The 25,266-nt window shown below is 34.3% G+C and overlaps 1 protein-coding gene across 6 annotated transcripts in view; it reads left to right on the top strand.

Annotated features, from left to right (window-relative positions):
- LOC124362205 (facilitated trehalose transporter Tret1-like) overlaps positions 1-24,928 on the top strand; it is an 89,652-nt gene extending 64,724 nt beyond the window's left edge. For all 6 annotated transcript variants that reach the window (XM_046816515.1, XM_046816512.1, XM_046816510.1 and 3 more), the window contains 7 exons: positions 5,164-5,299; positions 9,006-9,328; positions 9,948-10,115; positions 12,852-13,031; positions 17,090-17,515; positions 22,392-22,602; positions 24,378-24,928. In XM_046816515.1, coding sequence (XP_046672471.1) covers positions 5,164-5,299; positions 9,006-9,328; positions 9,948-10,115; positions 12,852-13,031; positions 17,090-17,515; positions 22,392-22,602; positions 24,378-24,460 — 1,527 coding nt within the window. In that variant the 3' untranslated portion in view covers positions 24,461-24,928. The remainder of the gene's footprint in view (positions 1-5,163; positions 5,300-9,005; positions 9,329-9,947; positions 10,116-12,851; positions 13,032-17,089; positions 17,516-22,391; positions 22,603-24,377) is intronic.
- The last annotated feature ends 338 nt before the right edge of the window (positions 24,929-25,266 follow it).

Below are 25,266 nucleotides of genomic sequence, written 5' to 3'. Positions count from 1 at the left end.
CTTTTTGCCAAAACTTGAGTGTGGATTATTGTCAATAAACGACATGGAAAGCAGAACACTGCATCAGAAGAGCAAGAATAAACTAACACCCGCCTTTTCACTTTCTCGCCATTTTCTGCGTGGCGATATTGAAAAATCATTTTAAAAAATTACGCTTTTCACTGTTTAGTGGATAGTCATCATTACTTTTTTTTTAAATGACGGAGCACCCCCCTTGTTATGATTTTCATCTCTATCTCTGACAGTTAAATTTTGAGGCCAAGTTGACGGGTCACTTGAAAAATTTTTATTTTGGTTGTTTAACAATTTCAACAGTTCCCTTCTTAAGCTTGTCACTGGTTTTTCCTCCTTCAGTATTTCAGCAGTCTCCTCTACCTCAGTTAAAATTAGGTCTTGTTCACATTAATGGTCGAAGTCCCTGGGTATTTGAAGTAGCGAGTAAAGATGAAGTAGGTTGTTGGTAGTGCCCTCAGCTATTGTGAAGAATTTTGTCAACTTGGGTTACTTTACTTAAAAGAGCACTGTGAGCTAATTCACTGTCTTTTGTTAAATTTTCGTCTCTGAGCACCTGATAGTTTTTTAGACATTTTAATAAAATAATCTGAAATAAAATGAAACTTTCTTCAAAAAATTATGCTTGTTTACTTAAAATGAAATTAAAAAATAATGTTTAAATCTGTTGGTTCTACATGTTGCATAGTTTTTATGCCTACGCTACGACATGCAAGCTAGAGTGCACATAGTACCTTGGTCGAAACAACATTTACATTTGTAGTATCACTAGATAAATTATTTGTGAAGTGCCTGATGATGGAATCTTTGATTCAGAAAGGCCTTGCACAAAATAAAAAAAAAATTATATATTGGAAAATGTTGTATTCCTTTATCTAGTGATACTACAATTACTCGTTTTTCCAATGCTCCAAGATTCTACATTCAACATTTACATAATTATTACCAATACATATGACAACCAACACATATTTAACTACCACATGTCTGTAGCTTTTGTATATGTAAGGTACTAATACAATACGAAAGCTCACGTACACATTCGCTTAATTTCACAGCTCAAAGTCTCTACAAACACTAAAACACATGAGAGTAGTTAAGCAACCTAACCTATACGATACGGTGTAGACGCAATGACAGTGACAGTTGGAGTTGCGAGTGCGGTGTTGCCAAATGGTCTAAGTTGGTTTTTGCCGCGCGGTGTTGCCAAACTTAACTTACTAAAAATAAAACAGTATTTTTAAGTATATGGTTCAAACCAAGTTCTTTTTAACAAATATTAAGGCACCGGATTGGGGGTTTGTATTTATATAGTAGAATATCGTTGAAATTTTGTTTTACAAATTTAATATGACTTTGAGTAAGGCACCTCCTAGCCGCGGCGCGGCGCCCCCTTGGCCGCAGCGCCCGGGGCGACCGCCCCGTTCGCCCCTCCCCTTCGGACGGCCCTGTTTCATAGTAAGCAACATGAGACAAGCCATTCTTTATATTAGACTACATGTCATAAAGCATTCCTTGTGGCTTATAGCGGACTACATGTGATTAAGGTACATGTCATAGTCAGTTTCATGCCATAATAATTTTAATAATAACTAATATAAATTTAATTTTCTGTATAAAAACTTAACTATAGTGAAACTGAATATTAATAATATATATTCATAACACTAGATATGTGAAATACATGTGTTCGTAGTAAGCTCTGCACACTTGATAATGGGCTGATAATACACACGTGTCCAGAATTAGGATTGAACAATGAGATTCAGTGATTCTGAAGTAGTCCAAGAGGGCGATAAGAAGGGTATCTCCAAATAATCACAACTTACTAGTAATTAGGAATGATTGGTAATCCATCCAACAAGGATTGCCCAAGAAACCTTTGTTAGCCTGTACTTCTGAGATGTGTGTGGGAAGCCACTGGCAACAGCTTGTATCACAGTACAGACCTGTATCACAATATGTTTGGAAATTCATCTTTGAGTATCTTCTTCTATGGGGCCTATGGCCATGCAATTAACCTTCAAGGGCCTTTTGCGCTCCCCGGAAGGTTCTTTGAGTACCGCATAAGGTTTTGAGATAAGAAGCAAATTATGTATATACAATGTTACCAAATGTTTATTAATATAATGGTTAATTTCAGGTGCTCTGTAATACAGAACTGCTGTAGTTTTTTTCATAAATATCAATTTCTCCCTAAAATTAATTTTGTTTTCTTACCAACATTTGAAATGTTTGTCTGCAGACCAACATTAACTCGTCTATTAAATTAATTAATCAATTTGTTCCAATTAAATCATATGTTTAACTAATGAGTAGTCAGCATCTACATTCTACAATTGTATCTGTCGCCCACTTGAAGGTTTGAATTAGCCACATCCTGATTATTTCAAACAATACTTGTTATAGAAAGTGCATTCATATTTATTGATTCCCATTTAGAAATCGCGTGATTAGGAGGTAAATAAAACATTAGGTAAATATTGGCTGGTTAACCTTAATTAATATTTAAATGTAAAACAACGTTTCTTCCATTTACTTAATCATTGGCTCTCTTTACTCAACAGATAACTTCTCATCCTCTTTATCTATGTGAATATGTCATAGGAATTTAATCATATATGTCCTATATGATCCCCTTCAATTTTGTACTTAATGATAAATACTAAAAAACCTTGAATAACAAAGAAGAACCTTGGCGGTGCATTGTCGCTTTTACCATATCTCCTCATGCCTAATACAAACGTTCTTATCGTCATGGTTTTAATTTTTTAGAAAATGTATTCGAGCGTTTCTGAAATATTTACGTTTCTTTTTAAATTTCTTACGCGTAAGTAAGTATTACTGAAATCTACTACAATTTCATTGTTATAATATGCTATAGTACAATGTCATTACTTTGGTTTATCTTATACTATACACCTTTTTAGGCTTTAAAAGCCACTGTCGACAGAAATAAAATAAAATATTTATTTTTAGTCATTTTTTAACACTGATTAGTAAGGAATAGGGAATAAGTGTAAGAATATTTTAAGAATGTGTATTTTTTTCTCTGATGAATTTCTGTTGCACTATTCCCTTCTGCTTGCACAAAGCTAACAACACTCCTCAATTTACATTTGGCGGGAGAATCACTAGAGGCAGCCATGTTTATGTGACTGCAGTTCAGCTCAAACTAGTCACTTGAACAAGGCAGTAGAGGTGAGACGGTATTTCAGTAACCAGTACATTGTAACGGTTACTTTTCTCCAGTATCTGTAACTGTAACCTAGTACTCTGTATGGTTACAAGATACAGATATTTCCTCGTACTGATTACTTTACTAATCCTGAAGTACTCATATCCTTACTGATACTGAATACTGAAATACTGACTTGAGGCTGACAAATACAATATAAATACTGCGATCGTACAGCCCTAACTGGATTATATTGCTAGTTCACAATGTAAATCACTCACCAACCCCGGTGTGATATTCTTGAATTAGTTATTGAGTAAGAAAACTAAACAGTTTATAATAATACATTGAGTTACAAGACGTGTTTAATTATGTAAACTGTGATTGTATAGTTTATGTTTTTACTTTAAATGAGTGCTTATTTAATTCTTTCATGATACAAAAATGTGTTAATGTTCAAAAAATTTCCCAAATAAAATTAAAATTACTTATAAAATAGAATTTTATTGTCATAACCTTAAAGAATATCCAATGAAACAAACCATTGCATTCTATTCAAAGAATCCGAGGTTCAATTTATCGCATAATTTATTAATTACATCTCAAAAAGTATAAACTTAATAATAATAATAATAAATTATGTTTTTACATTTTTTACATATTGGGTTGTACTTTTGAATACTATTAGTTACATCAAAGCATTTAAAAAAAAATATGGTTGCCTGTAAAGTCGGTTTTACGGGCGAAGATTTTACGTGACAACGTCTTTTTCTCGGTAGAATATTTATTGATATGAATATTATTAAATTGCACAATAGGAACAAGGGATTGAATGAAAATAAGAATTGCACAAATTTTAACTATAGAAATATATTTTGTTTACTAAAACATTGTACATAATTTGAAATTAAATTCAAATTTGTTATTGTAAATGGTAAAGTTGAATAAAACATTTACTAAAATTGGAATTTGAAATTCTTGCTAAACACAGTTAAATTCTAACTCCGCGCGTGGTGATTGGTCGGTTTTAGTTCGTTTGTTTGGTCGCACTGTTATGACAGGTTAGAGGTTATAATTTGTTATTTTAAATGTTTGACTAGCAATACGCGCTGTTTCTTCTCAATCGACTGAATTACGATTGATTGCAGAGTGATTTAAACTAATAATTTACTTAACACTATCAACATTTGTCAATAGTATGACATAACCTATAAACTCAGTTTCTCAACTTTTGTGTCAATCTAACAATTAATCAATCAATCATAGTTTACGATAATGAAATATCAGTGTACAATTATTTACCTTTATTGTTGTAGTTGTTGTAAATGACGAATCTAAGCACTCCACATTTTCACGAATAAACATAGTTATCTGCTTTATCCCGTGCGGCGGACCCACAGTTATCTGCTTTATCCCGTGCGGATCCCGTGCGGCGGACCCACTGGACGGGCATCGTAACGTTACCGGGCGTTACACTTTTTCATGAGTGACTCCGAGCCGCAACCTAATTTAAGACGTTGTCACGTCAAAAACTGTGTGTTTATTAGGGCAAATACTCAGTAGGCTATTTTAAGGGTTACAAATACGTATATACAGTCTTCTAGTATTTAAAACGTTACAAATATTAAATATTTATTTAGAGTATCTAATATTTTAAACGTGAACAGTACGGAAATACTGATTTCAATTATCCAGTATTTTAACCAGTATTTGCACTCAGTATCGCCGAGTAACTGTATCAGAAGTAACGGGTACATGTATGTACTGATTGAGCCGTACTAGGCATTGAGAAATGTAGCGGGGAAGATGCGCGATCTACTACTGCGCACATCGCGGACCTGCCACATGTCTGGATGTTGTGGCGTGGGGTCGGAGTGTGAAAATAACGGCCCTTATAAAGACCATAATATAATATCCATAAAGACTGGATATTACATGTAATAGCAAGATTAATTACCTTGGCTGTAACATAGGTACTGCTCTGCTGCCTGGCCAACGCTGCTCTCTTAAGTTCAGGCATGAGCCTGGGGTTCACAGCTGTCGCTCTTCCGTACATGGTGCAACCTGACAGCATTCTTCCCATTGACGAGATCCAGGGCTCTTGGATTGGTGAGTCTCTAATACATTTCTGCTCTGTATCTAATTTAACTTTGTCAGAAACGTTACGATTTGCTTATTAGTGAATAATATCTTGTATCAGTTTTGCACTAAAGATCATATCACTCAGAACTAGCTGTATGTTGAATGTACTTTCTGGAGGTTCAATTCTGGCTGGTTTACACTTCCAGTCGAACATACACTATGTGTACAGGTAACACTCGATGTATCACTCACATCTAGGCAACCCCATGGATGTCCAGGAGCGATATATCACTAACCGCAATCGTCGAGATATTGGGGTAAAAGAGTTGATCAATAGGTCTAGTGTACTGTAAAGGATGACTGTTGAGGTGGATGGAACTCCCTCAGTGTTGCAGGCTGTTATTAGCCTAAACATGAGGGGTTTCGTCATCTTCTTGTCTTTAGCGAACAAAGAAATAAAAAAAGAATTTTACCTTCTGATTTTAATGGATTGACTATGATTGGAAGTATATATGATTGCAATGTATTGAGATATTGTGATTAAATAAAATAATATCAAATTGTTACACTTGGAAGAAATAAACAACCATTAAATATATCCACCTAAAAAAGTTATTCACAGTTGCAAGGATGGATTTAATGTTTTTCTTTGCAACTTGAGTATTTCTCTTTGTCTACATGCTACAGTAGAGTTAAGCTATATGTCAGGACATACCTCTACATTTCCTAGTTTTTACACACCTCTCAATCAATACTTTAGCTACATATTTATTATAGTACTGCGGCTGGCTAGATAAACTCAACTAGAGGTTCTCTTGACAGGCAACAGTGAACACTCAAGGATTAATCATTATTCAGAATGAATGCTATGTACCTCTGACATCCTCACTCTGCAGAATATGCCAATTGAATATTGATATACCATGTCAAAGTGAAGTCTATCCTGAAGCAGCACAACACGTAATTCAAATTAACCACTTCAGTGTATTAACCCCTACTGACAACATACTTTATCAATATTCAATTAGTTTTGACACATAGCACGGAAAAAAGGTGGCAGTGGAACATGACATACAACCTCAATGTAATTAGCGCCTGACTTTGCAGTAGGCGCCTAACACAGTACACTGTGTTATAGCTTACACAGCATGGACGTAGGCAGCATGTAGCATACAGCACATTTTTGTGACAGTTGTGTTTTAATTGTATCGTACATAGCTGACACAATTAGAATAATGAATAATACTGTTCAAATAACTATTTAAAAAGAAAACATATGTTATAACTGTGAAGTAACATATTTTATTCACAAGGTAATTAAATACAGCGTATGTGTTTTTTTTTTTATTCACAAGGTAATTAAATACAGCGTATGTGTTTTTTTTTATTCACAAGGTAATTAAATACAGCGTATGTGTTTCATTCAATATTGTACACAACTGGCATGCATGGATTTCATCCTCCTAAAATTGCATAAAAAACAATCTGAAGGAGTTCAGTTTAAAAGCTATTTTAAATGTGCCGCTATATATTCTCTGATTATAAGTATCTACAACGTTTTGATATAGATTGACATTTCTAAGTTAAACTGTAGTTATGTATTAGTTAGTTATCCTCTTGTGGAAAAGGATGATGTTGCAGACCTTCAAATATATTGCTACTGAAGTTTTATAACAATATTTACACAGAACAGTTGATTACATTTAACAGGCTCTTTCAATCTATAGGTACCATTATATGAAATAGTTAATAATATTTGTTTGCTGTAATGCAACTCTAAAGACTAAGGTGGGGGGTTTTCGCAACTTTAGAAACCAGTGGGTCGTAGCCCGGAGGGACTTCTGAGATGAGAATACGCATATACGTTAACCAGGGACACTAAGAATGTCACGTAAAATTTCAATACAATCGGTCCAGAATTTGTTTTCGTGATTGAGTAACGCACAGACAGAAATCATTCGATTTTGAATCATCAATAGGTTACTTGAACCATATCAAACAGCCCCCTAAAGGGAGGGAATCTTGTTTGAGTTGTCTGTTTGTCACCTATACGTATCGGTCTACCCTTATAATATAACAGTATAGATCAATGTTGAAAATGGAGGTCCATCTTTACCAAACACAAAAGATTTATTAAATCAAGAAGATGGACCAATACAAAATTCAATATTACTTTCACGAAGGTTACAAAAATAACATTCAAAATTTATATAGTACTAGCAGTTGCCCGCGGCTTCGCACGCAATTTCCCGTTGAAAACAGTACACTATATTCACTTATTCTTTTTCTATCCCATTCTAAACATTGCTGAGATAATTGATAGTCGTTCCTTCATGAGCCTCTTGGGCGCATTATGAAGGTATGTACCATATTCCTGCCTCTATCTTTCGTGGTTTTTGCTAGGTGTTGATAAGTTATTCAGAAAAATTAATATATATATATATATATATATATATATATATATATATATATATATATATATATATAGTATATATATGGATGAATCTCGGTAACCTAATTAGGTTATAAAGAATCAAATTCGGTTTGTTAAAATTAATTTTCTGTCTAAGATATTTCCAGTATTATTTAGGAGTGTGCCTTCAAGAAAATGTATCAAAGAAACCCCATTTCGATCATAAAGTGTCTTCTTTCGGCTCTTTTCATTTACCTTCGATGTAACCAAATTCGATTACCTTATGTGCAAACATTCACGGATTTGTACAATGAGGTTGTTTTCATAATAGCGTTTAATAGTATTTTCATTGTATTAGATAGTTTATTGATCATTGGTGCAATCTGAATTTAAAATTAGGCAATGACGTCTTCTATGCAATATATATATATAGAAGATAATTCCAGTAATGATTAAATTTTATTTACACACTACGCCACAAAGGACAAATTAATATTAAAATCATATGTTTAGGCTAACTATTATTAAAAATCAAACTTACTTTTGTATTTATTTACTTTTGTGATGTTTGACGAAGATAGCCTTGCTATCGAAAGGCCTCGTAAAAATAAAAGTTTTAAATATTGGTTTATGTGTTTAAATGTAATTAAGTATAGATAAATGTTTTCAAGAAAGATATACTGACTGAACATAAATAATTTTTCTTAGGATACCATTATTGTTCTTGCGGCGAGTGCCGCTACAGATTTGAATTTTTGGCGCGCGTAATCCTTCTGTAGCCGCGAACGCGATAGCCAGCTGCGCCGACCTCTAGCCCTGAGCTCAAACAAAAGGAGCCTCCTACCATCCGGAATTCTTCTGGACAGGTTCTGGTAGGATGGTTCCTGCTAGGTGATCAGGCTGAGACCGGAGGTTGTGCGGAGAGTCGTTGTGCAGCTATCGAGCAGAGTGGACCGGGAGAAGTTAGCGTATGTGGTCTAGAATCTAGTATTATATTGTTAGGGAACCTTTCGGAAACCATATCCAAATTATTAGTATTCTTTAATCATCAAAGCTGGTTAGGTTTTGGATAGAGGGAATCTAGTGGCGGATCCACGGTTATTATTCCTCTGGAATGTGCCCTCTTCCGGTCGCGACGACACGAGGTTGCATTCTGAACATATTCATGTGACATATTCACTATAAAAGAATTATTATCTGCAAATTTAAAGGTATTTTTACCATGAATTCTAGTTTTGTAATACACTTTTTTTACCAAATGATCAGTTTGTAGTAATAAAATAAAGCGGATTCAACGAACCTAAAGTAACCCTGCCGTAGCCAGCCTGGCCTCGATAGCGACACCAGTGGGGTGCTTGCTGAGCGGACATCTGGTGGACAGGTTCGGGCGGCGTGCAGGACTCCTGGTCATCGTCGTGCCGATGGTGATTGGCTGGCTGCTGATCGGCGTGAGTCCCTCGCTGACCCGCGTGTACCTGGGCCGCATCAGCACGGGGGTGGGCACAGGCCTCTGCAGCATCCCTGCCACAGTGTACACTGCTGAGGTCGTTGATAGCTCAATACGAGGGCTTCTAGTCACTGGCACGTCGGTATCTATTGCCGTTGGGGTTGTCATCGTTTACATTCTCGGTGCCCTGCTGAAGGTGAGTATTCTAAACTGCCCTGTTTATTTACATGCATTAATATTGGTATTACAACTTGTAATCACATAATTTAAGACTTAAGTACTAATAACATGGAAAGCCCTTTGATTGTGCAGACAACATCTTGGAAGTTATAAGTATTTGAGGTTAGTTCATTATGGTTAAAACAAAAATAGCAGTATTCAGTGAACGCCACATCAATAAGTAAGCAACAATCTTTCAAAGGTTACCAAAACCTTATTTCAAAAGTTAACTAGAAGTATGTCTAAGTTAAAACTGGCTTTATGTATAATTTTCTACATTGTATGCTTGCACAATTTCGATCATCTTTTTACAACACTTTGTCTTAAATGAGGTATATTTGAAATGATGTAGGTTATAGTAATGAGAGGGCCTCCATTTATTTATCAACTAAAATGTGTTTACTTAGTATAATTTAGAATATGGAAACATCTCGAGTTTTAACTTTGACCTTTTTTAAGTGATTTTTACTTGATTGGCTTCACTTAAACTAATGGAAATACTTCAGTTTGGGGCCATAAGTGAACAATTATTAGAAGAATCAGACATTTTTAAGTAAATTTGTTAGAAGACCAAACTGATTTCAAGTATGTTCCAGTCACAATGGCAGTTGGTAGCCCTGATATGTGCAGCGTTCCCAACAGTCACCACAGTACTGGTGTACTTCCTGTTGCCTGAGAGTCCAGTCTGGCTCATCACCAAGAATCGTCCTCAGGAGGCCACCGCCTCGCTTATGCGCATCAACAGAGCTTCTGCACCTGCCCAGGTGCTACATACGTAAACATGTTGTGTAGTAAACAATATACATGGGTTTATCTGTAGATCTGTCGGTATGCATTTGACCTCATTTCATGGGCTCTCATTATTATAGATACTAAAAGAAAATAAACACAAATAAATTGGTATTTTGAAATATTCTATAATAAAAAATCTGTTAAGCCTATAAACACAAGGTAATACCAGATAATGAAAGAGGTTAGACAATATGGTTCAATTCTGGCCCTGGAGGAAAAAAATTACAGTTACAACCAATTGTTTTTCTTGTATGCTTGAGAAATTTTAAATAATTTAAACACGTAGGAATGTATAAGTGATTCTAATTGTTTGCAGACTCTATCTGATAATGTCTGAAATATTTAAAGGTTTCAGGAAAACATATTTCACTTTAAAAGTGTCAAAAACATATTTTAAGAAAATAAATGTTTAGTTAATTTAGAATAAATTATAATAAACAACAAAATACCAAAATATAATCTCAACTTTTCTATAAAATTATAAAAATGTCATAGATAAATGTAATTTTTAATGTATACATAATAAAGGAAACATGCTAATGGGGTCTTATGCAAAAGTTTTTTTATGTATAATAATAAAGTTCAATATTTTTAATTTATTAAAATATTACAAAATAGATATGCACATTATTTTACTATATTCCAAACACGTAAAAATATTGAATCATATTTTGTTTTAAATTTTGAAGGAAATTTTTTTATTTAGGGATTATTTACTCAGAATGGATATATATATATTGCAAAAATATATTATTAATTACATGTGTTTATCTTATTAACTTTGAGTAAAAAAAGCATGGAACTGATTATCTTTTAACTAACACTAGTTTTTAATTTAACCAGGTAAAATTACAGTCCTGTGACATTTCAATATTACAACACATTAATGAAATTTATTAAAGCCACTTGGTAATTTAAAGTTTAAAATGTCATTTAACGATAGTTACTTTAAAAATGCATAAATCAGTGTAAGGTTCAATGATTATATTATTAGATTGAAATGGTAGTACCTAATAAAAAGAACAAAAACCTTATTACTCCTCCAACATTAACAATCCTATAACATTATAAATGGGAAAGTGAATTTGTTTGTTACACGTAAACTATTCAGCCAATTATATTGAAATCTTATATGTACATTCTTAGGGTTCCTGGGATTAATTTTATTTCGAAAATCCTTCTGGATTTTGCCGCACTATCACTTATCTCAGGGATGTTTAGAACCATTGAAACGGAATACGTCCTTGATGTTCCTGTTTTTCAAGAGGAAATTACGTGTGAAGCAGCGGGTAACTGCTAGTAACTTTATAAATACATCTTTTTAAAACATAAACACACAAAAAAAACAAGTAGTTGTTAGCCTAGTCTCCCAGTTACCTTATTATATGATTATATTTTAAATTGTAATGTTCTGAACAAATGTTTAAGTGGTTAAGTGAAAACTAGAATAAGTGATGTGTTTGAACTAAGTTTCTCTGAGAATAAGACTTTATGGTTTTCAGATCTTTTTATTAGAAGAAATAACCTAAAAAAGTTCTCTGCTCTTAACTTTTATAACGGAAAATACATAAAAAGTGCAAATCTGTGAATACTGCTAGAATCATTCCTGATTTGGTTAATCCCTAAAAATCCTGATTTATGAAAAAAATATGGAATAGTAGTATGAGTTTTCAACAGCTCTAAAGTGTTCATCATTAAAAAATAAAAGACACTATGTCACTAATTGATGTACACTAAGAAAAACAACAGCAGACAAGCATTCAAGATACTGGATTTCGACTGTAACTTTCATGTATATTGTTTAAATAACTCTTGGTTAACAGCCAGAATCTTGAAAGAAGCCAGGACATTCATACATACAACATAAAACGTTTTTTAAGGTGCATTCTGACCCAATACTGAATAGCCTCTCATCTCATGAGGAAACTGCAGAAAAATGTGCAGAATCTATCTTTGATGAATCTTTTAAACTGTTGCACAGAAATCTTTCAAGATAAATCAATTAACTCTTTACATTAATCCATTTCTTGATGTTATTGAATTTGGTATAGTACAAAAATAAGTATAAAACATTTAACAAATAACCAATAACTCATCAATTACTTCAAGTCAGTTAAATTATAACATGTGACGAGTAGATGAATTTTATTTATTTCAATCTTATTTACAGCATAGAAAATAAAATAGTAATAATACAGTTTACTGGTAGGTGTATTTGATTATTAAAACTGTTGAAATAGGTGTACCACAAGGATTAGTTCTAGGCCCATTTATCTTTATAATATCCATAAATGATTGTTCTCTTTATATAACATCTAAATCTATTTTTACACAAACGACACAATTTTATTTAATTATAACATACAGTTATATCTGATAATATCCCTGATATTGACAAAGCTTATTTTTACTAATAGATCACAAAAAGCACACCTTTTTTATTAAATAATTGAGCCAGTTATTGTCAATGGGTTTAGTTCAATTAGTAAGCTTAACTAAAATTATATTAACATTTTCCAAATTAGTTATTACACTTTAATTTGTTAAAACTAAATGTTCATTTTTAGTAATTAGTTGTTCATTCTTACAGTTCTTTATTGGAATTAATTTAAAACTAAAAAATTAAATTTCTACCATTATATATAAGATTTTTACTTTGTAAGATTATACTTTAGTTTTCCATAGTTTTAACATAGTATTGTCTTTAGATAAGAGAAGAAATGGAGATTCTAACTGAGCGGGTAAGAAGCAACCAGAAACGTTCTCTTGCACTCACTTCTACACTAAAAGCACTGACCAAGCCTGAGGCTTACAAGCCTCTCATCATCATGAATACCTTCTTCTTCTTCCAACAGTTTACTGGCACTTTTGTTGTCATCTTTTATGCGGTGAGTGCTGCTTTTATAACATTAATTAACTTATTACATATTTTTCTGCTCATAACATTATTTTATATATAACTTAATTCAAATACTCGTAATTAAACACAATATCATGAAAAAAGTCTTATTGACAGCAATGTTCCTAGATTTTTATTCACCATATGTTGGACTATATTATAAAGTACGAGACATCATTGCAAGTCTGGGATGTGGCAAATGTACTGTTGATTAAAGACAGGCCTGAAATATATTGTTTAAACCTTGCCGGAGTATAGAAAATTTCTTGCAATATCACTAGTTGTAAAGTTATCAGTTAAAATTTCTTTACATTATTAATAAATAATAAAGCCAAATGGCCAGGCTTGCAATGATATGTTTTGTAAAAGGTGATTTTTTTTATTGGTGCGGTTTATAAAACTAAATAAAAAAATGAAAAACAACCTGTATTGACATAAAAATGCATTTATTTGAACTACAGTGTCATGACATTAACGTTTAAAAATGATTTCATTTCGTTCGCGTAGAAAGCCCAATCGAAAAGTCCAATTTTCGAATACTCTTTCCAGCAGCTGTGGTTGAATTCCGCCAATAACTCGACGAATGATAGCTTCCAAGTCATTTAAAGTTTGTGGCTTGTCAGCGTATACTTGAGACTTAACATATCCCCACAGAAAGTAGTCTGTTGGCGTGATATCACACGACCGTGGGGGCCAGTTGACACTACCTCTAAATGAGATGATACGTTCACCAAATGTTTCTGCCAAGAGGCCAATTGTGTCGTTTGCCGTGTGGCATGTCGCGCCGTCTTGTTGGAACCAGACATTTTCTAAATCCACTTCAAGTTCGTTTAGCTGAGGAAAGAAAAAGTCCCGTAACATTGCCCGATAGCATTGACCATTTACCGTAACAGTCTGGCCAGCATTGTCTTTAAAAAAATAAGGGCCAATAATACCACCTGCCCAAATGGCGCACCAAACGGTAAGTTTTTGTGGATGAAGAGGCATACCAACAAATTCTTTTGGGTTTTCATCACTCCAAATCCGACAATTCTGTTTGTTGACAAAGCCGCATAACCAGAAATGAGCCTCATCACTGAAAAAAAATCTTGCCTGCGAAAGCTGGGTCACGTGTTATCTTATGTTGAGCCCATTCAACGAAATCAAGACGCTTGCGATAGTATAATCGTTTCAGTTCATTCACCAACCGAATCTTGTATGGATATAGGCGTAGATCCTTCCGTAAAATAAATATTCCATAGAGTTGAGTAGCAGATCGCTAATTGCTGCGCACGATGACAAATCGACACACTTGGATCCTCTTCAACACTATGAGCAACAGCATCAACAGCCTCTTCGGTCCTTATTGTGCGGCGTCTCTGCCGATGCTTGTCAACAAGAGTGTGTGTATTACGAAAATGATTAACCAAAGCTCGTATACCTGACTCTGATGGACGATTATGAGGTCCGTAAATTGGACGAAGAGCTCGGTAAGTTGCCCAAACTGAACTGCGGTTTTCAAAATAAATTTGCACTATTCGCAAACGCTCTTCTTATGTAAGTTTGTTCATGGTTACTATACAATAATACGCACTAGACAATACAAATATCGAAATGACATAAGATAATAAACAAAGATCAGCTTTTTTATTCAAATTTAATTGTTGTGTTTAATAGTGGTGCCAACTTAAAAACCACACCAATAAAAAAATCACCCTTTATTATAACTGAAATCCAATGTTTTGACTGCATGTCGGTGTAGGCTATATTACCTTCTGAATTCTTTGAGCTATTCAAAATCTCTGCATCTCACTGTGCCCCCTTATTCTTTTGGATTTCCTATTACTGAGAGCTTTGAGTTATAGAGAAGCTTTAAATACCTTTTGATTTTTGTCTATATCATGTGAACCTCCAGTGAATTAAAATTCTGACCTTACAAATCATCTAGGCTTCAAAAAGGTTTCTACTTTAGGGGGGGGGAGGGTGTGCTACTGTCTATGGGGGGACAAAAATTAAGGGTTTTTAGCGCCTTCTGAACTATGAAACTTTTAGACTCTTCAGTTACAAAGAATTTATGAGTTTAATGGCTCTCTGGGGGTTTCTTGGTCCATGTTTCTCTGTGGCTGAAGCCGTTATGAATCATCTCTGGAACCTCTGGGTTCAATTAGTTCTGTTTGAATTTAGATTCCACTGAACCTCAAAATTACCTCAACTAAGTCTCCTTCAGTATCAAAATCTCCCACATATCTGGGATTTTCATGACACCTAGCCTTACATTCTACACTCCCTCTTTGACATTTTGTTTACTTAAAATACATTTATATGTTGGTACCTCCTTTACCACTCTTTGACTTCATTTGTATTCTAAGGCCAATACAGTTTTTGAACTTTGAAGCCAAGAGGAAAAGTGAGCCAAGTGCTTAGGGGATCTATTGAGCATAGATCCAATAATTACTGTCCAAGTTGAGACAGTAATCATCAAGGAGCTGAGAACTAATTCGTAATGTATAACCACACAACCTGGATTTATTGAAATTGATACAGGAATTCAATAAAGAAATTGACTGTCAGCTGCGCTTGTTTTGGTGGAGGTGGAAATGGGAGGGTATCAAAAGGGTTCAAAATATGAAATAATAATTTTATCTTCAGATCATATTTTTCTTAGATTGACATAAGCTTACTTATAACTGACCCTCAGACATGTAAGTAAATTTTTAAACCAGTATCAGATAACAATGTACAGATAATTAAATTGGTAATTTTCAATCTCTTTGTCTACTTTTCTGACAGTTATATTATTATTTATGTGATCGATCTTAAGTGTATCAAGCTAGGAAGAATATAATCAGTGAAAAATATTATTTAATATTTTTAACCCTTTTACTACCCTACCATTTCAACCTCCACCAAAACTTGTGCAGCTGATGATCAACTTTCTTAGGAAAAATTTCTGTATTGATTTTAAGAAAAGTCGGATTGTGTGCTTATAATTTCTTGATTACTGTCATGGATTGGCTCTTGGCTTCTATACTATAAATCTTACCCCATTATAATTACCCCATCTCACTTGAATTATAATTGATAGAAAACAATGTTCCCTCTGAAAATGATGAAATACATTTAGTAAGATTTCTCTGTCAACAAGACACAATGACAAGCATGGAAAAGGAGAAACTTGCTAATACAATTAAGAGAGATTTTATGTTTACCTAAGTGAGAATCACTTTATTAAAATTGGCTGAGCATTAGCCAAGCCTATCACTCGAGAGGCTGGAAAAATTTTCATTTTTGTCTGTCTGTCTAGATGCATGATATCTCGAAAACAAACTGATCTATAGACTTAAAATTGCATAAAGCTTCAACGCTAAGTTCAATGATTGTGCATGTCACTCCATGGAATTTCGCTGAGCGTTAGCAAATATTTTGATAATGGTCTTGTGGGTAACCATTATGGCACCAACAAATTTAAGATTAAATACATTTCTGAACCATCTCGGTACACTCATAAGATATATTAACACATGTAGTTTAATTGTTGCAATACTACATTATTTATGTTGACTGGGTGTGTAGTGTAGACCTCTATTATTGACAATGACACTGATATCAAGCCTAATTTAATGAACAAAAACGTGAATGAATCATATGGGAAGAAGGTCTTGAGAAAAATTTCATCTGTAGTCTATAAATTTGTTGTGAAACTTCATTTCTACATGGACAAGAATGAGTTCTGTGATGTTAAATGTCCAACAATGGAATATGGATGAATGTCATTGAATTCTATCATGCAGTAGGCTGACACAATTTCTCTTTTGTTCACAGGGGGAATGTAAAAGTTTCTTTGGTATGATTGTCTGTCATTCTATGTCACTAACGAGATGAGCTGTTGACTTGAAATTTTGCATTGGACCTCAGAAAGCCTGTTACACGCTACATGTAGTGTGGTGTACTTCTACCTTGTTTGAAATAAAAGCACTTGCATTGGGTATTAAAATACAAAGCCGTTCTTATGGCATTTCTCTAGCCAGTTTAATTGTTGAGATTAATTTAATTTAATTTGTTTTGCAGGTAGATGTGGTGAAGGAGGCAGGAATTACTGTCGACCCGTTCCTAGTTACGATTCTGATCGGAGTGACTCGCCTGGTATTCACGTTCCTGGCAGCCTACCTGTCGAAGCAGTTCGGAAGGAGGCCTCCCTCTATCGTTTCAGGAGCAGGCATGGCGGTCTCTCTGCTCACCCTGGCTACCTATCTGTACTTGCATCCTACCCCCTTGGAAGTGGCTCCTCTTCCACTTATTACCAACAACACAACGAATCTCCTCAACACTACAGCCTCCCCAACCACTACCAACACCACCCTTATCACTTCCAATGAATCTGTTTCTTACCTTCCCCTCACAATGCTGATGCTTTATATCCTTACCAGCTCCATTGGATTCCTTACCCTCCCTTGGTCCATGATCGGTGAAGTCTACCCACCACAAGTTAGAGGGGTCAGTGCACAATGCTGAATAGTTGTAAATATTTTAATAGTAAAAACTGATGATAAAATAGAAATTTTACTGGTAGTATTTTTAAATATATAGGGTGCTGCAAGAACGTAGACAGGAAAACATTTTGGGGAGAGTCCAGACAAGTGATATTTTCCTATAGTGGACAGAGAGTAAAGCCCCAATTTGTTCCTTAAAAAGTTCTTGACCCGATTCTTTGTTGAGAGCGATCTTTCAACAGTACATGACAATGATACAAAATTATTTAAATAATAATAATTGTTTACTAAAAAGTAATTGAAAAAGTTTCCGTGGTCAGACCTGCACTAATGTACGGAGCGGTCGTCTGGTGGCCAAAAACGGTGGTAGCTCGTCTGGCTTTGGTGGTATCCAAAGGATGGCCTGCCGTGCTATCACTGGGGCTTTTCCTAGTGCACCAGGTGTGGCTCTGGACTGTTGTCTTAACCTCGCCCCCCTGGACATTGTCATCCGGGCTATGGCCAGAAGGAGTGCCTACTGTCTTCAGCAGATGGGACTCTGGTCGAGCTGCAGCGGTGGGCACTGCAGAATTAGCACTCTGATACAGGAGGATGTTCTGCACATGATCTCTGATCAGATGCCACAAAAATTTTCCTTTGACAAACCCTTTAGGATTATTTTACCCTCAAGGGATGATTGGTCAGAGGGAAGGAAACCTCTTCCACCAGCGGAGCTCGAATGGTTCACAGACGGCTCTAAAACAAAAAGCGGCACAGGCGCTGGAATTCTGGGAGTGAGACCATGTAGGGAGCTGGTGGTCCCTATGGGTTCGTATCCGACAGTCTTTCAAGCGGAGGTCGCAGCTATTATGGAATGTGCTCGTGAGAATCTTCGTCTGCGATATACGAGCTGGATTCTTGATCAAATGCAAACTGGTTTGGGATTGCTATCAGGCCGTTTCCTCCCTTGCCAGAATCAACAATGTAACCATTTGTTGGGTTCCTGGTCATGAGGGGATTCTTGGGAACGAAAGAGCTGATACCCTGGCCAACCAGGGCTCAGCGACAATTATGACGGGCCCTCAACCGTTCTGTGATGTTCCAAGGTGTGAATCCTCTAGGGTTGTCTCAAAATGGATTCGCGCGGAGCATGAGAGAAGGTGGAGGTTGCATCCGGGTTTGAGAGTGAGTAGAATGGTATTACAGTCACCTTCCTCCAGGGTGGCTTCGGACCTTCTCTCATTAAACAGATCAATGTCTTCTAAGGTCATTGGTCTCATTACGGGGCATAGTCACCTGAGGAAGCATCTTCACAGAGTCGGCATCCTTCATGAGGATCCGCTCTGTGGAAGGTGTAATGAGTAGGAGGAGACTGCTGAGCACCTGCTCTTTGATTGCCCTGCAATAGCAAGAGAGTGGTATGCCATCTTTGGTAGTTTGGACAGGGGTGGTGAATTTTCCCAGGAGGACTTGATAGGTTGTTTTCGGCGGTTTGTTGAACTGCTGAAGTTGTAGACTGGTGGGCCTCATAGTGTGTTTCCGGGATGCGCAAAAAGCCCTTGAGGCTTAAGTGCATGGCAGTAGGCCGCCCCAAAGGAAAAAAAAATTGAAAAATTGAAAATTTGCAAGGTCCACACCCCTTGAACTCCCTTGTTAGATATGTCCTTGGGTATCAGTAAAGTAGGCTCTGGAAAATAGTAGGTGTTACTTGTTTGTCCCTCTGTCAATACAATAACAGCTGAATGGATTAAATCATAGGCTTGAAATTTTAACTAATGTCTTTTTCACTCAAAGAAAACTCCAAAGGATTTTGTTTACTATCATCTAGGCTTTCCTCTGTATCACATCAAAAAATTTCCAACACAATTAAAATCCTGAAATATTTCAGTTTTACTGTGGAGAGTCATTTTCAGTTGCCAAACTAACTATACACCAAAGATACAATTTAGTTTAGATACAAAGTTAAATAGCCATGATAAATGTATTGTAAGGAACTAAACAGATTGTGTTCTTATCTGTCTGTTTTTATCTTATCTGGAGTGAGTGAATCCAACTGCTTCCATGCCTTTGGTTTTTAACACTTAAGACTGCTGCATACTGGTCTGAGTTATTAGTATTTATTACAGGTAGTTATTTTATTTTTATTTTTTAGAAACTGAGTATTGTTTTTCTATGTTTATATTAATATACCACTAACTTGAGATATTATTATAACCTAAAACATTTTTTTTTAACATACCAAGTATCTTACTTTATCTTATTTGCAAAGCTAGCAAGCAAGTTTATTTAGCATTCAAACTTTAATTGACTACAGTTTAGCAAGTAGTCTTTTTAACTTTTAACGATGTTTACTATTGCCATATTATCAGAAGACTACACATTTAGTTTGTTTATTACATTTTCAACACAATGAATATGTATTTCAATACATATATACAATATTTAATGTATTTCTATTTTCAAATGGTATTTCAATAAAAACACAAACAAGTCTACTGCTGAGTTAGAAGCTCTTTTCCTTGCTGATGTGCAAAAGAAGTGGTCAGAAGAACTACCAAGTGCTAGGGATCTGCCAGGGAGCACTGTGTAAAAAGAATTATCAGTGCTCTTACCACTCACTGAGGCACATTATGATCCTCACAAAACAGAGTAGATAATGGCGCAGCAAGCAAGTAAAAGAGGCAAAAGCCTAAAGAAGCTCTTTACTTTGCCATTGTATAGAAGAAGAGGTCTGGAGATCCACCATAATGTGATTCTAATCACATTCACCAATAAGTTATTATACTTACAAAACAGAGGAAATGGCAAAAGAGGTGACTGGGATGAGAGGAGTAAGAAGTCTATGATTTATTATACTGTCGTGAAGATTGGTTTGCATTTAACTTATAATTTTAAATTACTCGCTATGCTAATAGTAGGAGACCGTACATATAAAAGTGGCACACTGCAGCTGACATTATGGGATTAATATACAAGTTTTTAATGCAGAAAAAATTCATAAAGTTATTCACAATTAATTGCGTCTTGGACCTTACTTTAAAACTTTTTTGAAAGGTTCTTACTTACTCCTCAATAGCAGAACTAAAACTTGTTCACAACAGTCCTGATGCCTGGGTACTCTTACATAAGATTTGAAGAAGTGAAATCTTAGACTGAGAGCGAGTAATCAATCCCACAATCATAACTCATATGGTACTGATATTTTCCCCTTCATAAATACCTCTCTTGGATATCAACGAATATGTTTTAAAAGAATTGGCCGAATTGGTTCAGTTGTTATCGAGTTTAGTGCTCAACAACACATTTGGCATTTCATTTTTATTTAAAACATACACATTTTCATATTTGACTGATGGACTCAAACATTGTGACATTCTAACACGTGGTATAGAAAGGTTGTGATTGGTCTGATCAGAATAGATAGATTATCATATTCAACAAAACAGGTTGCTACTTATTGCTGTAAAATTTTTTTTTAATATATAAAGATTCAAGTCCTATTTTAACCACCATAGTTAATACAGTTTTTAAATGAACCCTTGATCAAAGTTTATTATTTCCAATGGTTAAAACTATTCCAACATTGTTATATGTAACTGTGTGTTTGGACTGGTTGAGACTATGATCTAATATTTTGGAAGAGCTGATAAAGACAGAACCAACAGCTGGAAGTGGTTGAACATTATTGTCTCGGTCATGTGCGTGTATTTACTAAATTACATTTCCTTATCAGTTTCTTCACTCACCTCAAGTTGTGGCTTATTTTAACTCAGCGAAGAAATCAGAAGCAATCTTTCCTTCCATTAGCATGCCTGTACTCAGACCGGTTTTTCAGACAATTTTACTGGGCCCTGCCAAAATTTATACAGGGGTAAGAGGTGGGGTTAGACGGGACCCGGCCGAATATCTTTTCTGGAGCCTGCCAAAGCTAAGTACGGCCCTGCGTATCAGTGACAGTAATTCTAGATAAAATTAAACAGTTACTGCTAATCAAGTACGATGTTATATAATTAGTTAAGAAGGAATTGGATATAACACGATAACTGATAACAAGAGGTGATTAACTACGTCACATACTCTAGCTGCTGATAATGTGACACTTCAAAACACTCATGTTCCACAGCTACCACTTCAGCCTACTTGAATCATACCTTTATCAGAAGACAGTAGCAATTAAACCACTTTACGGGTATAATTATTTTTAAACCTATGCTATGTAAAAAGTGTCAATCAATTACCAAAAAATTAATAAATATTTTCTATAAAATATGATAGATTTTTCATACTTATATAATGCACAATTATAATACTTACTTTTAACTGTCAAAAATTATACAGTACTACAATGTGCTATATTTATAATGGTTAGAATACATTAATTAGAATTTCAGGGAATTGCTAAATTTGTATTATGATGGTTTATTTCCTCCAAACAAACAAAACTATGAGTTTTCATGTATAATTTAGTAAGATTTATGGTATAGTCCAGAATCTTAGAGCCGATTTGCTTTGTACAAATGCACAACCTGGTTTTTCTTGAAATCGTTAAAGAAAGAAATTGATCGCCAACCGTGCTAGTTTTGTTAGAGGTTAAAATGGGAGAGTATCAAAAGGGTTAAAAATGTGAAAGATAATTTTTTCTCAGATGGTTTTTTTTTTTTTTTTTTTTTTTTTTTGACACACTTAAATCAACCATCAGACACTTAAATAAATGTAAAATGCGCCAGCTAGCTAACCATATGTAGACACTGAAAGTGGCAATGTGGTTGTGCAAAATTGTATTAAAAGCATAACAAATTTAAAACATATGTTTACTTATGCACAACTTATTCATATACTTGTGAAGCAAAATTTATACATTTGTAATTTTATCTTAATAATTCCTTAATATGTCTGTCCAGATTGCAAGTGGCCTTACCACATGTCTGGCATATGGTAGCAGCTTCTTAGTACTAAAGATGTACCCCTACATGAAGGAGGTGTTGCACAAACATGGCGTGTTCTACTTCTTTGGCATAATGGCATGTTTTGGAACACTCTTCGTCATTCTCTTCCTGCCCGAGACTGAGGGCAAGACTCTTCAAGAGATTGAAATGCAGTTCACCAAAAAAGGTACAATTCAGCATAATTTATTTCTACTGCCTTTTTTAGGTTATTATTTTAGATAGTTTCTAGATGGTGGAGATCCATTGTGAAATGTTGCTAGTGATAGTGTAATTAATTATTACCTAACTTACTAGTGCAGTAGTCTATTAATGTTTTTGACAGAAATCAGACTGACCTTACAAAAAGTAATTTAAACACGAAGATTGGCACATTTGTTAGTTTATCCAACTGATTAATACACAAATATTGGCCTGTTATGTTCCATTCAAATAAATAGTCTCTTTTCCACTGTCCAATCTATAAATTCTGTTGAGATTTGGTTCACTACAGAGGTAACAACAAAAGCTCACGTTTAACCAACCATATAAAGCCAAAGCCAAAATTGGAAAACAGACCTAAGTGACCAAGAACTAAACAGGTACATTAACAAATTCATTAATACTATGCAAACTTTAAAGTAAGTTTAAATTATTCAAATCAATCAAAATTATTTTGGCTGGTCAAAAATGTTGAGAAAGACAAGGGTTATGAACCGTCAAGGTGTTGATTTCTACATGCCATATACAAGTTTTTAGATTTACACTATTGTTTTCAAGGTTAAAAACTCTTAGGCTAAGGGTGTGCAATTTGGGTATCAATATCGTAAGTATTAATTAACTCGTCTCCGTATTTTATTTTATATCATTCTTGCACAAACCCATGGATAACAGTGATGGGCAGAATAAGGCAAAAACAAAATATATTTCTAAATAAAGTAATACAATGTGTTTTCTTCATTTGGGTACATTATAAACCTAAAATTATTCTTAGCAAAATGAAAGTAAATAATTAAATAATAACAAATTGCTTTCATATTAAGTTTTGTATGAAAAACAGCCTGAAGATGAGCATCCTCTTTGTAATACAATGATATTACAAGGATGAAACTGGAGAAAAGCAAAACTATAATATATTTTTTAAATTTTAAATTGATAATAAGTTAAATTTAATGAAATTTTACATTTCACACAGTGCCAAAGTATTACTGACAGTAGTAAGTTCAGTTAGCAAGATTTTAAACCAAAACTGGGTGTAACTGATAAACTTAGACTTTGCAAAAATGGTTTTTGTTAAATATCTGTTGTCTTAAAGATGATACATCAAGCAAGGCTGAAATATATCAAGAATTTAACTCTGTTAGTTATGTTTCAAAGTGATAAGAACTGGAAAACTCAAATGTTAATCATTAAACCACCTGCAAAAGTCGAGAGAGTAAGAAGCCATTTAAGTTTTAATTTTATTACAATGTGATAATTGGTCTATATCAGTTATAAGAACACTTTCTGAAGCCTACACTAAACAATAATGTTTCATTTTCCAAAAATGTTCTACAGTTCCAAATGGTTCTTAAGAACCAAAATAATGAGAACATCTCAAGTTACCATTACATACATTAATTTGTGAAGAAGAGAAATGTTTGAGGGATAATCAAGGGATTCTGAATAGAAACTATGGAGAGAACTTATGAAACAACAACATATTTTCATCAGCTTTCGTCTCACATGAAAGTGAAGTAATTAATTCTTGAAAGATTGCTTTTATCACCACGTAACCTTGACTTTATTCAGGACCAACTTTATTCTAGTCATTTAATGAAAAGCTCAATTGAAATAGATTTTGATTTGAATATCAGTAAAGTTGTCATTATCAAATTATCAACAACCAACAACGTAGTGTTAAACATTAATATCATGTTCAGCTGCTCAGAATGAAAAATTAATGTATCGTCAATAAATTCACAGGACGGCAAGCTGTTCTGGCAAAGGAAGAAGTTGCTCTGCACAGCACAAAGAAAGTTACTATAGTGAAGTCTCCGCAACGGTGAATATGATTTGTACGTAGTTACGAGTCTATCTGTACGTACAACTTAGTTGATCTCACTAGATCTCCAAAACCACCTGTCAGTTTTGATATTTTGATTAGTTAGGTATAGCTTGGTTGCCAAAGTGTTCATATATTGTGTTCTTATTTTGTGTACTGTCAGATAACTAAAAAAGGTAAATTAGTTCATTAAATTGTGATCTCTGTATATAGAAACGCTCTTATAAAATGTGACAAGAGCGGTTTAAAATGTTACTCTTTATCTGTATTCTTTTTTGTAAAATTTACAGAAATCAATCTAAACAATTAACATGTTTGCTCATTCAAAGTTTAAAGTTTCTATAAACTAGAACACTTTGTCAAAAACCAATTTGATTAATATCTTGTATCTCTATTTCGATTAGAACTCTTAAAGTTGTGAAACAAACAAAATGACTTGTCAGTAATAAATCTAGTAAACCAAAGGAAAATATGTTTCAGAATCAACACATTTTAATTAATTACATGCCATAACAGTCCATTAATTCTTTTAATTGTATCAGCTTTTTCAAGTAGCGGCTATTCAAAATATGTAGAATCTTGGAGCATTGGAAAAACGGTTTATTGTAGTATCACTAGATAAAGGAATACAACATTTTCCAATATATTTTTTTATTTTTTGCAAGGCCTTTCTGAATCAAAGATTCCATCATCAGGCACTTCACAAATTATCAAATGTTTACATTTTTGTAATAATAATTAATTAATAACATATGGTAAACAACTTGGATGTACCATATAAAATTTTTAATCAGAATTAAATTTTAATTT

This window comes from Homalodisca vitripennis, chromosome 5, assembly GCF_021130785.1.
Source record: "Homalodisca vitripennis isolate AUS2020 chromosome 5, UT_GWSS_2.1, whole genome shotgun sequence".
NCBI lineage: Eukaryota > Metazoa > Arthropoda > Insecta > Hemiptera > Cicadellidae > Homalodisca > Homalodisca vitripennis.
Note: the sequence above shows the minus strand (reverse complement) of the source record. Positions and strands in the feature narration are given on the sequence as shown.